Source organism: Struthio camelus, chromosome 7 (genome assembly GCF_040807025.1).
Source record: "Struthio camelus isolate bStrCam1 chromosome 7, bStrCam1.hap1, whole genome shotgun sequence".
NCBI lineage: Eukaryota > Metazoa > Chordata > Aves > Struthioniformes > Struthionidae > Struthio > Struthio camelus.
In genome coordinates, this window is record NC_090948.1 from 38,730,152 (window position 1) to 38,748,241 (window position 18,090).

Genomic DNA, 18,090 nt, shown 5'->3' on the forward strand with positions numbered 1-18,090 from the left:
GTCTTTTTAGATGTTTTTGGAGTGTACACAAAATGCATTTCCCACTCTAAATGGGTAGCAAGCAACATTTGCTCATTGATTTTTTTGCACGTAAAATTGCCAGGACCGTGACGGAAGTAATATAACATTCAGTGCAGGAAAGCCACCAATAAATAATTCCCAGAGTAGGAATTTCAGGTACTCAGTAACAACATTTCATAGAAAACACTTTATTTATGATTTAGAAAATCTATTATTGTTGTTTCCAGATAACATAAAAAACAAAAACTAAAAAAACCCCAAACTTTGTTAGTAAAGCCTACAAAAACCTAAAAGTTTAGGCTATTTTCACACGAGCATTCTTACTTACAGCATATAATCACATGTGCTTTTACAGCCATTTAAAATAGGAACATTCTGTACATGACTTGAGATTAGCTCTGTTTTGAGCATACAAGAGACACCATAAATTGGATTAAAGCAAACCTACACAACTTTGCCTAGAACCCATACATCAAACTTACAAAGTTTAAGAAAGTTAGTTCTCTGAGGATTAGAACTCCAATACACTATAAAACTTTTTCCATGGGAGCCATTAATGCAGAGGGAGGGGAAAAAAAAAAAAAGAAACCTTAAAGCTGACATAAAAATAAAACAGTAAGTGGAATAAAATTCATAGCTGGTATTATTACATCCAGTTATACCATGGGACAAGTTGGCCCATGATCTGTAAAATATTGTCCTGACTAATCATAGTTTAAAAAAAAAAAAAAAAAGGCATTATTTAATAAAAGAATGAAATGAACTACGAAGGAACTGCCAGAAATATTTGACATTTAAAGTATGTATTTTCTGTCAGTAAAAACAAATAAATTTAACCTCCTTAAATGCATATTGATTTAAGGTTGTCAAAGTAAATTTATTTTGTCAAATCAGCATAAGATGTAAACAAGAATGAGCTATCATAATGCCTATATTACCTTTTTCAAGTAGATTAATTCTTTCCAATTATTAAATTACACATCTGGCCTGCTGAATATTTTTAGTTCATAATAAGTTCTAATTAGCTATTTGAAAGTGTTCAGAATGATAGCTGAATATTCTCTGTGCATAAGAATCACTGTCTGTTGCCATTTTTTGTCCCATATATTCGTGATAGCTCTCTGGATGAAAGTGTTCACAGTGATGATTAATCCATTCTCTTTCAGTACTGTATCTTTCTGCTTCAGCAAGTATTCTAGTGAGAGCCATGATATAACTTAATGCCATCTGAAGGGTCTCATATTTGGAGAGCTTTTTATCTTGACCCCACTGTGGAACTACCTTTCTCAAGCGATCAAAGGCTGTGTTCAGTCCTTGCATTCGTCTTCTCTCCCTGGCATTGGCAGCCAGTCTTCTCTTTGCAGCATTCTCCATCCTTTCTGAACCGCATTTCACCACACAGCCTGGTCCACTTCTGCACTGGAGGTCCGATTCCAAACCCGAATCCAAATGACTGGATTTACAGGTTTTCATATTTGATGCAGCTTTAGTTTCACACACACACAAATCACTTTTTAAAAATTAAGTACGTAAAAAGTGGTAGGGAAAGAACTCCTATGAGTAGCCTGTGTATCTCTTGAATTTCTTTCCAGATATCAGACAGGATTATTTTCATAGCATCTTAAAGAGAAAAAAAAAAAAAAAAGAGAGAGAAAGAAGAAAGAAGAAAAAAAAAGCTCTTCTGGAACTGTCTGAAAATTACTTCTTATTGTTTAGTGAAAGAATAAACAGTATGCAACGTCCGATGCTTTCATTCTTTTTGTTTCTTTAATCTCAAAGGGATAGAAAACAATGAAATTGCCATTCTCAAAATGTCAATTTCTGAAGAAAAAGGGTCCATTTAATCCAAGATCTTAATGGATTAAAAAAACACATCAATTCCAATGGCTATTTCAAATAAAAGAAGTTCTGATTCAGTTTAGGAGAAAGTGTTTTGAAATGATAAACTGTTGCGATCCAAAGACATAACTTTGCAACAGAAAGAAAGATCTCCCCTCTCTTGACTCCTGCTGGCAAGCAATGATTGCGTCTTACAGACAAGAAGAGGCTTTATAGAAGCTGCAGAAGCTAAACAGGTGGTAGCAGGTGGGCGGGCGGCACTCTGCTTCCATCCCAGTACCTTCCCACCCTGGGAACGACAGGGGAAAAAAAAAAAAAAACCGCACACAGTAAAAACTGAACATTACAGCCTTCATCTGTTGAGAAGTCTTCCAAAGCCATTCTGTCCAGCCCTAACAACTTGCCATCTGGAGCAGTGTCTGGCTGGCCCCACAAGGCTCGGGTAGTTAAGCAAAAGATCCTTTCAACGGGTAATCTGTTGCAACTCAGGAAAAAAAAAATTCCCCTCTGTGCATTGTAGTATTTTTATATTAAAAATCTGAAAATTCTGGTGAGATAGTATTAGGGGTAGAAGAAATAACTGCTATAATGAAGTAGAGGAGAATTAGCTTAACGCTACATGGCAGAGAATTACTACTGTTTTAGACTATACAATATTGAAACAAGTAGACTCATTAGAAACCCTTTAGGACTCTCAATTTTACTGCTGTGTAAAATATATATGACATCGCAAAGAGTAGCAGCTTGAGGAAAAAAGGAATCTATATTTACATGTCAGGAAAATTCAATGTTATGAAAATAACTTGAAATATATTTGAACAGTAAAAATGTAGCAGTAGATTTATCTAACAAAATAAGCGTAAAATTACTTGAAGAGGCTGTGTTATAGACATACATAAGAACATATGTGTATACAAAGTCTTAAAACTGCCCATTTTTAAATAGCCTACGTGTAAAAATGTTTACGTGCAGAGTATATACATATATTTATGTCAAATTAAACATAAAGAGTTTCTTCCAAGGGATATCCCTAAATAAGTAAAGAGAATAAAAGAGGATGCGAAAACAAGATCAAGTTAAACATTAAAAGAAATTCACTTGCTGGCAATAAGAGATCATTTCTGCTACCACTTATAATGACAGAGAAGCCACCACACACACACACAACATAATCAAAACATCTTTGTTTCACTGTACTCGTATTAGTAAAAACTATTATCTACATAAACGTACAAGGAAACGTCAGATGATTATTTTACAAGAGAAACAAAAGGTGTAAAAAAAAAAAAAAAAAGTCTGCCATACAATGATTTATTATCTGTATTGATTTCAAACTTAATTAAATTGTTACCAGCATTCATAAATTAGTAATTTTTTTCATTAGGGACTGAATACTGTATATTTATTTAGAACTATAGCTCAATTGTTTTCATTATGACTCCAAAACTTGGTCTAGTTGTAAACAGCTGATTAATCCCTAGCAGAAGCAATGACAATGAAAGGAGGTTGAATAATCCAAAAACAATAGGATGCAATTGAACACTAATGGACCCCCGTATGACAGATGTTGAATGTAGGCTGTTACGCCCAGTTGCTCTGCTCTTAATATTCTGAATCCTAATGGTCTTGAACAGAGACGATAGTTGGGGTAGGGAGTCTGCATTATTCCATTACCAAAATGCATGCCACGTCTTCAATTTTTAAAATACAACTTCATCACATTTCATTATAGTGCTCAACGTTCTTATCTGTGTGCACTGACCTATTCTCCCAAACATAAATAACTATTACTCTGCATGAAAATGTTACTTTCCTAATGACAATTTCAGGTTATTTTTGCGTGTGAGAGAGTTGAAACAGCACCTTTCAGAAACCCGCATGACCATATGTCTTCCACAGAAGGATCAGCAATTAGAACTTTAGAGATATTCTTTTCCTGAAGATACTTCATGGGAAGCATTGCATGTGCAGCAGAAGAAAAAAAAAACATTATATGTATGAACATATACACACCTGTGATCTTCATGCTATTGTTAGAGAATATTTTAGTGTTAAAGCTCATTATGCTCAAATAAAAACATTAAATATGTGCTCTCTTAAAATGAATCTCAAGGGGTTTTTAATGTAATGGAGAACAATAAAATTAAAGGTGTTCCGTAAGTTAATAAATATCATGCACAGAATTGCATTCTCATGAGACAGTCATTACTCAATTCAGTTAATTAATCACTCTTAATGTTAAAACAGCACTGTTAATTTTCTATCAGAATGTGAAAAGTGCCCCTTTAAAATATCATATGGTACATGCTGTGTTTTTTTCATTAATCAGCAGTTTTCCTCTCTATTCCTAACTTAATGTGTCAAGCCAGTATGAATTCTAACAAAGTCTTCAAATATACTGAAAATCACAGCTCCCAAGAACTTCGTATTTGACTCCATTAATGAACAGTAAGATAGCATACGACAATGCTTTTAATTTTCCCCTATCCTGATCGATTCATCGTCATTATCATGCTTTGAGTAATACGTTGATATAATCTCAAGAAAGAGGCTGAGATTTTAGCTTTCTTACTGCACAAGTTGTAACTACACCTGCAATGATCTACTACCATAACACAGGGTAAGAGTCAAAATCTGTCTGGATTAATAACAAATTCTTAAGAAGATTCTATAGCTTATAGGTCAGCGTAAAAATTGTTACTTGGCAAAACAAAATGCCTGTTCTTCATATCACTTCTTTTTTTTTTTTTTTAAGCTTCTGCTTTTGGAAGAGAAACACATTTACTATTTTGGGCATACAATTCTTCACGCTTGATGATGTGCGCAAGAGAAAAAAAATCACCTAAGCCTTATCTGGAAAAGCTGTCTGATTTTTCCACAGAAAAGTGAATATTAAGATCTTATCCATAGCAATGAATTAATTTCATTTGCATAGCTCACTGGTCATACGAAAATGAGTCATCTCAAGCTAGAAAATAAACTGCTTTGTTGCACAGTTAATAATAGAAAGGATATCTGTGAAATTCTACTAGGTTTCTTTCACCTGGTTTGATTTCTCCAATATTTCAGCTTGCCTCAGGTACTGCTTATGCAATCTTATTTCCTCCCCCATTTATTTTTAATCATTTCTTTGATGTTCAATCTTTTGAAACAATTTTTCAAAAGTGTCTCAAGATTTTTATGACATTAGCTTTCCAAGGAGTATTAATATATGCTGGTGTGACATACTGGTATGGTGCCAATTTTTTTTGAAGATCCCAACATATACTTGCCTCATCTTTATTGTAGATCAGTCATTTATTAAGAATTCCCTTTTATTCTTACTTTATTATGTCAAAATGTAATCTCCAGCCAGAAGAAACAAACATTACAGTTACCAGGAAGAAGGTCTATGTCTATTCAATTACTCAGATTTCAATCTTTCCTCTAGTTATGCAGGTGCAAATTCGGAGCTATTCCATGACCTTGGTGTTATTTGTGATTTACATTTCAATGCTAAACTGATATCTTTAATTAAAATATTATGTTTTTCTCTGAGAAAAATAAGAGATAAGTTAAGAATGCTTTTCCAGTCATAAACCAAACTATTATATCATCTCTGAGTCACCACTAATATCAGGAAAAGGAGGGACAGTTTCAGTCAATTAAAGAAATAAACTAGCTTCAGGTTTTATGACTTCATATAAAAATATATTTAAAATTGTCTGCTAGATATCCAAGTTAATAACTCACATGCTGATTATCCCAACCTCCATTAGGAGGATCTCAATACCTTCTCACCTCTATTACTATGGAAAACACAGCCTAATTACTTTTATAGTGGAATGACTGTGGCCAAGCACTAGTTTTAAAGGAAAGTGACGGGAAAGTAACATTTCTGGTTAAAATCTAATTCCTCAACACCTTCTCTCCTCTAGTTATACTAAAAATAACATATATGAGCAATATATCAAAGCAAGAATCTTACCTCTTCCCCCTAAACATTTTCTACTTCATTTGCTACTTCCTCTTAGGTAGATTCTTTCTAAAAGCCTCATCAAGACTTCTCACTGCTGTAGGAGCCTCAAAGGTAGTTTATACTGAGCAGAGCTGAAAGACTGGCATACCGTATGCTGCTTAATTAATAGCAGGTGGGTAACTACCAAAATATGACTGTCCTTAAGGGCCCAATCTCTAGTAATACTTGACTCAGCTCATGAGACTGGCTAGAAATCCACGCTGTGGGGAATAATGCATTTTTCTTCCTTGGTTATTTACATTGTTGCAAATCTATCACAAGTAAAGAACAATTAGCAAATAGAACAATTCACAAGTGAATGCTGTATCCTGAATTGAAGGCAAATTTAGATATGATCTCTTACAGGAAGTTGACTAGCTATCTACAGCAGTAAAATTAGTATACAATAATTTTGTTTAGTGCATCCCAACCTCATACTGAAGACCCTGTTCTATAGGGGTCTTACAACATTTAATTTGCCCTAAAGGCTCTCTGGGGTAAGCTTTTTTTTCTAACAGTTCAACAAGCAGAAGTCTCCCAACCACACTTAAGGGCCTGTTTGCCATACTACCCTCTCATCCTTCCTTCTTCTCAATTTATCACTCTCTCCCTGCCAATCACTGTTTTTTGTTCCATATGATCTTTCTCAAGCAGCCTTCCTCCAGGTGAGACTCATAAAGCATAACTTTCCTCAGTGATCCTGCACAGAACACTCTTTCAATGTAACTTTGTTTTAAAGCATGCTTCTACAACAGATTAAAACCTCCTAAAAAGATGAATAATGAGAAAGAACTCATTTTGTCATGGTACTACAGGAACATGTTTTGAACCTTTAAAATGTTTCTCACCTATATTATGTGTTGAATATGATTACTGTTACATATACATACACACACATATATATACACATATATACATGATCGTTCATACAAAGAAAAATGTTTCTATTTACTTAGAATGCTATTGCAACCCTTTGCACTACCTAAGAGAGCAAAAAGAGCTTTGACGTAGAGCACTACAAAGCTAGGGCACTTTCTGAGCGCTTGGCATCATAAAGCTTTTGGTGTGCTTAAAATAAAGTCCCGATCAAAGTCAGTTCCACCTGTGAGTGTTCAACAATCTGCAAAAGCTGGCCTGAAGTTTTTCACAAAGGGAGTCTACAGGAACTACACACTGGAGGCGCATCTACCTGGCACAATGGAATTTCCGTTTACAGTTCAGCTAGCTTTTTACACAAAAGCTTGGATGCAGGAAGCAGTACAGCTGTGTAAGTTTTGCCCTCTGAGCTAACTAGGCTGGGCAGAACACTGAGACTCCATTCGTCTTCCAACTATGAATTAACTTGTTCAGCGCTAGCTTCAGTAGCACTAGGCAGTATAAACATGCCGTCAGCAACCACTTTAGAAAAACTAGTTACTTGCTTAGCATTACATAGGCACTGTGGCATATGCAAAAATAGAATCCAGCTCAGTAGTGCCCAGCAACAGGACAAGAGGCAATGGGCACAAACTGAACCACAGGAAGTTCCGCCTGAACCTGAGGAGAAACTTCTTGACTGTGAGGGTGACTGAGCACTGGCACAGGTTGCCCAGAGAGGTTGTGGAGTCTCCTTCGCTGGAGATATTCACAACCCGTCTGGATGCGATCCTGGGAAATACGCTCTACAGGACCCTGCTGGAGCAGGGAGGTTGGACTAGATGATCTCCAGAGGTCTCTTCCAACGTAAACCATTCTGTGATTCTGTGATTTAACTGACAACCACATGACTACTTGATTCAGTGCAACGGAAGTGGCAATACCATGCGGCTACAGAAAAGGAGGGATGGAGCACAGACTGTGGGCACACGTTTCAGGGTACGCTATATAGTTATACTAGGTGTAATATAAACCACAGTCTGAGATACAATAACTGACAGTGGATGTCCTTTTATTCCACTGAATGAAAGTAAAACCGATCAGCTTACTAGTCTGTTGAATCTGCTACCTTTTAGCTAAACTTTTGAAACAAATTCAGCCTGAGACAGGTATCTAGAGAAAAAAAAAAACAACTGACTGCTTTAACAAAATTATATAAAAAAAGAAAGGAATCTTATAAAGAGCATGCAAGGATGATGCAAGAGAAGAGCAGTAAGGATAATCACAAGTATGGAATGGATTTTGTCAAAGGAACAACTAAGCAAAAATGGACTCCTTGGCCTAGAAAAGACAGTGCAGAGCGCAGCCAGGCTTTACAGCCTGCTACTGGTACTTTCCCCCTCTCTACCCCATCACTCCTTTTTTCTTTCCTGGCTATCCTCCCACACTGCACGTTCTGATGCTTACCTGACTGTACAGTGAGCCATTCAACTCTCAAAACCAGCAGAAATACTTTATCAAGGGTTGGTTTTCTGCTGGGTTAGGAAGTTGAGTCGGCTTACCATTGAGTCATAGTCAGTCAAATTGGTCTAGGTGCATAGGTGGGACCACCTGGCTGGAAGCAGTAGGATTGTGAAGGGGGCGTGATCTTCCCCTTATGGCTACACAAAGCTATTAGATTTGTACATCTGAATCATGTAATGGAATGCTCACATACATAACACATAGGACTGCTTATTATCCTATGATTCTTACCTTATGTATTTCCTAATTTGACTATGCCATTTGCATCATAAGAAACACATTAATGTTTTTAGAAACAAATTAATTGCTGTTTTGCAAACAGCTTGGTTTTAGTTGTCCTAAATAAACAACTACTTTTTGTTAGATGAAGAATACCAAGACCATTCACAGTTAGCCTTTAAAGCGGATGTTTTCTTTAGAATTCAGAACAACCACAAAAATTCCTAAACATAGAGAATGAACAGGTTCCTATACCGATAAAGGTACCTATACTACAGGTACCTATAAAGGCTTTACAATTTGCAACCTGCCTTCTCTCAAAGTATGATAAGAATTCATGTGCAGGAAAATATAAGGCACTTTAAGTATGAAAATGATTGCTGAAAATTTTGAAAATAGAAATACATCTTGAAAAGGAATCTACAGAAAGGAAAAATATGGAGAAGGGTCCCTGTTCTGAGGATCAGTAAATAGCATGAAAAAGAAGCTCAGTAAGGGATAAAATATGAAGACATATCATAACCCTGTAAAGACTTGTATATGCTTAATTTTATGCTCTGAGTACTCCCACTGAAGTCAACAGCACCCTGCTTACAATAGTTAAGATAAACACGACCATGTGGAATTTCAGGGAAAGAGAAAAAGCAAAGACAGACAAAGGTGTAAAACAAAAAGGGCCACAAGATGAGATACACAGGCAAGAGCAGAAAGTGAAAATAGAAGGAAGAGGAAAAAAAGGGAAGAATTAAACTGGGCTCAGCTATATCAATTTACAGTGGCTGGGATCTAGTATCCATAACACCAGGAATTTTCTTTTTTTCTTCTTTTCAAATCCTTCAGCTCATTGTTGTTGTAATATGAAGAAGAGAATGTAACGCACCTTGGAAAGGAATTGCAGTTGCACATCTGGTACCTAACCATAAGGAAGAAAACCTTCCTTCCATAAGGAAGAAAACCCTCAAAACTACATTTTCCGAATCATAATTAATGTTACAATAAATGCTACCTGCCCAAAACAAAATCATGATTAAATTATGCAATATAATCCATTGACTGGAAGAAAAAAACAGCAATGGAGAGGGTGATGCCAGATAATGCTGTAAGCTTTTGGTTTTTAATGATTTTCTTTAGTTCAGGAGGAGTTATTTTCTTGTGCAAACAGGCATAAAATTACTACCCACTGCCCTGCTTCTCATTGATTTCCACTTGGCACAGTTTGCCAGATGCTGTTTGGTCTAAGTGTTGCCTTGACCTCCACTAGTGACGCTGGCCCCTTTTTGCTTTGTTGCACAGCATTTTCCCAGCAGGGAGGTCCTACCCCTCTAATAGTTGCTGTTGCAACTTTTGCTACAGGCTTATAGGTTACCCATATGTTGTATTAGAGGGGCCAGTCTGACTGGAATTAACTCAGAAGTGGCGTCCAGCATTGTGGCTGGACCTGGCCCAAAGGAGATTATAAATGCCCCAAAACTAATTAAATATTTTGTCTCCTGCTGGTAAACAAAAGCCAATGAGGGCAAAAATATGAAATGCCTGATTTAACCAGGATCTGTAAGTAGCTTGACAAAGGCACCCCTGAAGTCAGTGATGCATGATTTAAAAGCCCCTAATGGGTCAAAGCTGTCGCATAAATGAGATTTTTGTTTACTATCCTCAGGTTTATGTACTTGCAAAACCGTTACATGAATGTATTTACCATCAGTTTTCAAAGTATTTCACAACAGCATTTCTGGGGAAGAGCAATGCAGTCCAGATATTTATTTGGAAGTATTCTTAACTTGCACTTTTGCACTTTTTGCACCCTAACAATACAAAAAATAAATATGACCATTCAAAGAAATACGTACATACGAGAAGTTATATTTTCAGTAACATTTTCAAGGACCTGAACTGTTAAATGGTGTTTCTTAAAACCGAGATTGAAGCATTTTCTTATTTAATAATACATTTTTAAAGTTAGCTAAATGACTTTCTCAATGAGGCAAAAATATTTTTTAAATCAGTTAAATTATTTAAATAATGGATCAAATGCATTTGGCATACATTATTTCAGATTTAATGGACTGAGTTTTGTAAATTAAAAACCCTCTCTCATGGAATTTTAAATATTATATTTCCATAAGGGAAGACTATATTTTAAGATACATTACTGCAGACCAAAATTCTTCAGTTTTTAAAATCACCTAGATATTCCATGAATATGTTTTAGAATGTTAGGTAAGGATCTGTTCTACAAAAATCCCGTTAGTAATGGAAATGAGAATACTAATTAGGTGTTCCATATTTTATATACATGCTAATTTTACATATATGCTTAATATCACATGTTTATGTAATCCTACTACAGTTAATGGAGACTAACCAAGTGTGTAAAATTAAAAATAGATGTAAGTTTTGGTGGTCCAGGACCTCAATTCACAATGTTTTTAGTGTGGACTAGAGAGTGACTTGTCTAACGAAACAATAGCATTAACCTTTTCTGGAAGGGCATGTTTTAAATCTCTCTATTTTCCATAAGCATATTTTTAATTACTTAAAAAAAAAACAGAGTACAATAAGCTCTTCTTGCTGAAATTTTGAAAGATGGAAAGGATTAAAAATATGAGTAAAAGAAAAGGAAGAATTAAAATAAAATGAATGGAGATATATACACACACACACACACCACTTCATTTTTATGGTGCTTTACCATTACATTTTGACTTTATAATTAAACTGTTATGCAAATTAAGTAATCTACTCTCAGTTTAAGTAAAAGTTTACACTGTTAACTGTAAGGGCTGATGTTGTTGTAATTAATGCTTTCCAAATTAACTAGGAACTTTTGTAGCTTGATTGGTTTGCATCCTGCCATAGACAGACAAGCGCACATGTACACACGCATATGACACATCTGTTCCTTTGTGCAAAGGGACAGCAGGATGGCACAGAGGTTTCTCCATCAAAAGAAATGCAATTCCAAAAGATTAAGATGTTCATGTTAGGCACAGGATCAGATTTTCACATCTCCCAAGAGCCACATTGACAAACTATAACAAATTAGATGTGACAGATATATTCTAAAAGCCACCAGTAATGCTGATCGAGAACAAAGACACACTTAATGTACTGAATGGTCATAGATAATACTGGATTTAGAATGCGCAGTAGACAGTGTTTCCCATTAGGTACGGGAGAATGCAAATAATGTGAACTGAATAAAAGCAGAAAACTTTCTTCATCCAATATATATAAAAAAGGACCAAATCTTTTGTATCAAAAAACTTGTTCATTTGTTTGGAATATTTTTCTCCCATGTAGCTAGCTGTTTCTTTTCATGGCTTATTACTTCAGAGATATCAAGAATCTCAAATGACATACTATCAGATTTTAGTGGAGTTTTCTCCTGAATCATTCAACTTTGAGAATGGGGAGTTTTCTCAACCTTAATTAATATCATAATGGAAATTCAAATAAAAAGCTTTTTTACAGCAATGTATTCAGCCACTTCTGTTAAACAGGTCTGTTTTTAAATATCCAAAATAAATGACACAAATCTCGCTCATTTAATCACATATATTTTGGTTTATGTCATCACCTACACACAGATCTTAATCCCTAATGCAAAAAAAAAAGCAGTAGTGCAGCTATATTTCTAATGCAGCTGATCTTCTTCATATACCCTTGAGAAGCAAAAAGGTATATACTATTTTACTTTTCTTTATAGCTTAAGACTGTCTGAGCATGGTAATAACTACATTTTTGTAATTCAGACAGACTGAAAAATATGCATTGAATTAAAGTGCTATCAGTTTAAAGAATCGGTGATAATTTTGGAGTTAAACACCAGGAAAACTTCCAGCCCCAATTCTATAGCACCAAAAAGCCAAGAATGCAAGCTTTACAGCAGTGATTATTTAATCTAAGAGCTGTAAGAAGATCCAATAACTGGGGGATGAAGTTAAAAAGCCATGAACTGGAAACACAGAATATATTTTCAACAGAAAATGTAAACGTTTCATACATAGACACATTACCAAGGAATATGATAGAGTTTCCACAAGCTTACAGTTTTACATTAAGTTTGGATCTCTTTTTACTATACCCAAATCCCAAGGTACTGGCTTCAGCACACAAACTGCTTTGTGAAATATTATAGCCTGTGATACCAGCTTAGATGATCGCCACATATATGGGCATCCATGAAATGCACAAGACTACCAAAGTTATCTAGTGTTCCAAAACAGAGTTCTAGTAAGACACTGAAACAACAAAGAACTCTGGCAAACTGCAGGCAGATTAAGTTTCCTTACTCTCCAAATGTTTTTCTTTAGGGAAAGTAGATTTCTTTTTTAAGGTGAGTGGAAGCTATTCAACGCATCTCAGGCATTCAGAGAATAAAGAAGCTCTAAAATGCAGAATGTTCAAAGAAAAGGAAACAACCCAAATATTTTGGTGATATCACTGAAGCCCAAAACACATCACTGTATCACTCAGTGCCTTCCTATGAATTTTGAATTGTATAGGTGACAAAAAAGGAACAGGTAAGACTGCACAGGGAATAAAAGCAAGTTTCTAGTACGTTTTTTTTTTCCTAGAGCAAGTTTAATGAATTCTCCTAGACAGAGAAATGATGTCTTGACTAGACTGTTCTCAATTAATTGTATAAGGCTTTTGCATGGGTATACACTGAAGGAAGCACGAGAAGGTTCGTCTCAAGTATGAAAAGACCAGTACAATCAGGCTCAGGTCTCTGTAAGAGAGGTAAGATACCTGAAAACAGGTGAGGAGGAAAAATGAACATACCAAGCTTATGATCTCTCTTCCACTTTTTCTTGGCTAGCGGGGAAAGCTAATGGAAGCAATGAATTCATATTACACCAGTCTAAGGATCATGATTTCACCTTATTTTTATCCATCTCACAACCCTAGGCCATAGTGCAACTTACCCACACTCCCAGGTATCAGGGAGATCTAGCAAAGATTATGTCTCCTGAAGTACAATACCCTTTGGACCTCTTTCTGGGACTGTGTGATTGTACCACCTTTTGTCGGTGCCCGTGTCTTATGACACAACTGAACCTTTTGTTAAGAACTTTTAAAACAAAATAAAAGTACCAATTAATTGGTATTCTATCTGGGACTAATTCAAAGGCGTCTTCTAGTACCCTGGGATAGAGTGTGCTCTGCTTTAGAGAGAATCAATCAGTTGAAGATTGATGATGGGGTGCTGAGGTCAGGCTTGCAAATACAGAACCATCTGCAGAGTCTCCTGGGCTGGTACCTGCAGCAGAGTAATTTACAGGAGCAGGTGTTTGCTTTTAATCTACGTTTTTTTCTGCTGAAATTGTAACTTTATTGAGAAAGTGCCTGCAGTTTGTTGTTAAATGAGTAGTTTGTCTATTGTTGCTGTTAAATGTAAACTGCTGAAAGGTTTCTGGAAGTTGTAGTAAGCATGCTGATTAAAAACAAAGGTAAGAACAAAGGCTACGTGATGCTAAATACATAAGTCAGTCATTCATGTCTTCAGAAAACTGCTGCAAATAAACATACTGTTTAAAAGTATTAAACAAACCAGAAGGCTGTTTTCAAAACTGAATGATTTTGTTCAGAAAGGAGCCATTTCTTTATAAATGTCGTTAACTGAAATTATCACAATCAGCAAGATTATTATTTATTTCTGTTTACACACTCCTTTTGGAGGAAGGAAGCTTTCTGAAACCGAAATAAATGCAAGAACTCCAGCTGGAATTTCCCATGAGAATTGAGTTTAGCAGGGTGGGCATTCAGATAAGTCTCCTTTGCTTTGGATCTGAAGCATAACAAAAGGTCAGTAAGAGGTTACTTCTGGATTCAAACTCAGGTTCCTGACTTTCTTGCATCACAGACTCCAGCTCCGCCTAGTCTAGTATCTCTCAACCTGATCCCCAGATCACATAAATTGTCATTGCATCATCAACTTCAACTGGTAGCAAAAGGAACATGCCCTTAAAGTGCTTACAGATTCCAAAGTCTCTACACAAGCAACGCACATCCTCATCTTCTCACAAACCTAATTACTCCATCTCTTCCAAATTCCTTCCTCTTTACTACTCTAGAAATGTTCTTGAGAATTTTTCTTGGGTTTCCTTAATGTATTTAATCCACCTTGTCATTTTTTTGAGGCCAAAAATTACTGGGTTTTGGTTTATGGGGGGTTCACAAAAAAGTTACAGAATGCTGGAAATTGGATAAAATTTGTTTGCATACTTGTATGATTCATGGAGATAAAACCAGGTAACGTCCTTTTTTGCCAATCAATAAGGCAAAAACACAATGGCCAAGTGAATCACTAAAGAAATCAACGAATTCAGAAATGTTTGCAATTCATTCTTTCATTCAGCTTTAGATGTTAAGGCTAAACTAAAGGTCTTGGTCTGAAACTGACCTCTAACCACTTTTCTTTCACACTTTTCTAATATCTGACATATTACTTCATTCATTTTACTTCCCCATTCTTCTGAAACTTTTGAGTTATTGTTTGCAATACATTTAGGAAATTAAATAAGGACAGTAAATCAGCCATTGTGAAAAACTCTGGGTTCTAACTTTTTGTATAAACCTGAGAATTATTTTAATGACAAATCCATTCCTCTGCAAAAAAGAATTTGGAACCTAGATTCAAACTGCTTAGTTCGGCAATTTTTCAGTTCTTAATTGAACTCATTTAATTTTTACCTGATCTGGCATCACCTTTAATTTTCATTTAGTTTCCATTTTTTACTCCTGGGAAGGTTCCCTGTGTTCCTGGCATGTTTCCCTGTCACTCCGATGAATACTGAGACAAAGAAATCTTTCAGTCCCAGAAACAACTACCTCCTCTGTTGCTACTTTTCCTTCTGTCCCTTACAGAACACATGGCTCCTTTCTGTGACCTCTTACTGTGTCAACATTTGTGAAATCTTTAGTTCCACCTTTTGCAATACTTTCCAATTTGGGTAATAACTTGTCAATGAATACTTTCTGTCTATCCTCATCTAAACGACTAAGAATAAATACTAAGGTTTTTCATGAATACCTTAAGCAAGTCTGTTAAATTGCTTATTATGTACAAAAATGGCTTCTCATGCTGTTTTCTGTCCTTTTTAGCTGTACTTTGGATTTCTGTAGCAACAAACTTAACGGTCTATGTTGCTCAAGCATTTTTTTTTCTTATTTCACATCCTTCCTCTTGGTTATGTGCTTTTTTCCTGGCTCCTAATTGAGCTGTGCCTCTGCAGAGGCTCCTTTCTAAAGAAGTAACATGAGCAAACATGCATTAGAATTTTCACATCTTGGCTGCGGAATCTAGCAAGAAATTTACTCAAAACTTACAAAGGCTTAGAATGACCTTCTGTAGGACACACTCACGGTAAATAACACTCAAATGCATAGGAAAGCTCAGATGCATCTCTCTTCCCATAATTTGCTCCTTCTGACCTAAACCTTTTGCTTCAACACAACCCTTTGCTACATTAATACTCTCTTATTAAGAGAGCAGCAAAGAACGGTTCTGCAAATCCCCTGCACCAGAAACCCTAAACAAAGAGACACTGCAGTTCTCCCAACTTTCCATTTTGTATCTTCATTTAATTATAGATACAACACTTAACCAAAACAAGAGGAGTTAACTATTTTCCTAGAATAATACTGAATTCCACAGTTTCAGGTTGAAAGTTGTAATAATTTTATATAGGCAGTCCTAGAAAAGCCTCTCTGAAAGCAAGGTTTATTTAATTAATAGGGAAGGCCTAACAACCTGCATAAGCAAAAGTCCATGAAAGTCCATGATGATGATGTCTGCATGAAATGAAATTCTGCAGCAGTTAGACATTAGCATTATAAGGACCTAAAAATTGTGCTGCGCGAACTAAAGGTCAAATGACCCTAACTTTTATTTAAATTATAACATTCCATTCACAGAAATCTACCTTTAAGTATTGTTTCCTTTCTGCATTTTTCACATTGAATCTGGCTCTTAGACATTAACCTTACTAAATTTGAACATCTGTGTGTTCCCCTCTTTTTGAAATGAAACTCATAGAGTTTTGAGAATAAATAATCAGTCCGAGTTCTCATTTCAAATGTAATCGGACATTTTATTTGGTGCTAAGGTAACTCAGCAACTAGCTTTCAGTACCTTGCTCTAGGTTAAGTTTGATTAACTACATACAGCTAATAAAACCAATGGGCAAATCCTTTGCATGAAAATGTGAACAAAGCTACACAGACTCTACATAACTTAGTCTGAAGTTCCTTACACAACTTATGCTTTTTGCACTAAGAGAGACAGAATATGTCCCAACGTTTTATTTACTTTACTGATGACTAAAAATGTGCAATGTATATGTCTTAGCATCACCAGGTCAACTGCACAATATTTCAGGAGGAATTGTTACTGAAAAAATGAGTGCTCTTAATCTTGCCACTCTCAGCAGCCTTGCTTGTTTTGCATATGGTTGCATGTTTAATTAGTGATCCTTCTGTAAGTGTCTGCAATTAGCACAGTGATGATTAATAAAATAACGCCTTTAAGCTCCATTTAGGCAGCAGAACTGCACAATCAGGTATAATTAATTCATCATTAATAAATCATGGCTGATTAACTAATCCGTTGATTAGAAACACATTACTGCATAGTCTCCCACCTGAGCTCGGGTGATTTTTCTATCCTGAACAAAAACAGAGACTAAGTAGTAGTAAACTATTAAAAAAAATGCATTAAGCAGCATGTATATCGATTTGGTCAGGAAATTTAGATAGTAGGTACATTTAAAATTTACTGAGCTTTGTTAATCATTGGTCCCCTTGGGTAAGAAAACTGCACTGTCTATTTGTTAAATCTGGACAGGCAAACAATAATTGCTTCTTTAGTTCATTTATATTCTTACAAAGTTTTTTTAAAAGCATCCCAGACTATGGACCAGATTCACTCTTTGCATAAGCCAGTAGCGAGTGGCAAATGCCACAAAACAAGCTTACAGTCCTACTCAGGAAGGTCCAAGTCACTAGCAGGACAGGGAGCAAACTGGCTTAAGGAAAGGCAAGGTCAAGGTGGCTGCAAAATATGCCACTGCAACACCGCTCTTGAGAGTTACCTGAACAGCCACATCTTGCATCTGGTAATTCCATGTTTATATATCATGTATCAAGTCCCAGAAGCTCAGAAAGACTGAAAAAGAATATGCATTTCAATTTGGAGATTCCTTTTGCTTGTCACCCAGCTCTGGAGCTTTGTGGTGCAGTTAAATCGCATTTTCAGTATGTTCTGTGCAGCCACAGGAGCTAGAAACTTTTATTTTAAATGAATCCTAGGAGTCTCACATTGTTACCTACCTCCAGCTGCTTCAGCTTAAGTAAAACATCAGCTATTATGAGTTGTGATAAAATTCACAAAAGCTGGCAACAGAGGATTTTGGCACAACAGAGTTCCTTGTCACTTATAAAGGCTGTATATCCCATCCAGCTGTTCCCACAGTATGCTAATGCCTTTGAATTCAAAATACTTTATCCCGAAAGTTCACAAAAAAGAAAAATTAAAGAACAGTTTAGGACAGAAGTGATCACAAAGGAGAAAGTTTTAGCTACAGTAATTGGAACAGTTCAATATTCCTAATGAACTTGGAGAAAAGCAAGAT

The 18,090-nt window shown here is 35.8% G+C and overlaps 1 protein-coding gene across 1 annotated transcript; it reads right to left on the reverse strand.

Annotated features, from left to right (window-relative positions):
- Positions 1-1,038: 1,038 nt before the first annotated feature.
- Positions 1,039-1,494, reverse strand: ATOH7 (atonal bHLH transcription factor 7). The gene has a single exon (XM_009675910.2). The coding sequence runs from the start codon at positions 1,492-1,494 to the stop codon at positions 1,039-1,041; it is 456 nt and encodes a 151-aa protein (XP_009674205.1).
- Between the last annotated feature and the right edge of the window lie 16,596 nt (positions 1,495-18,090).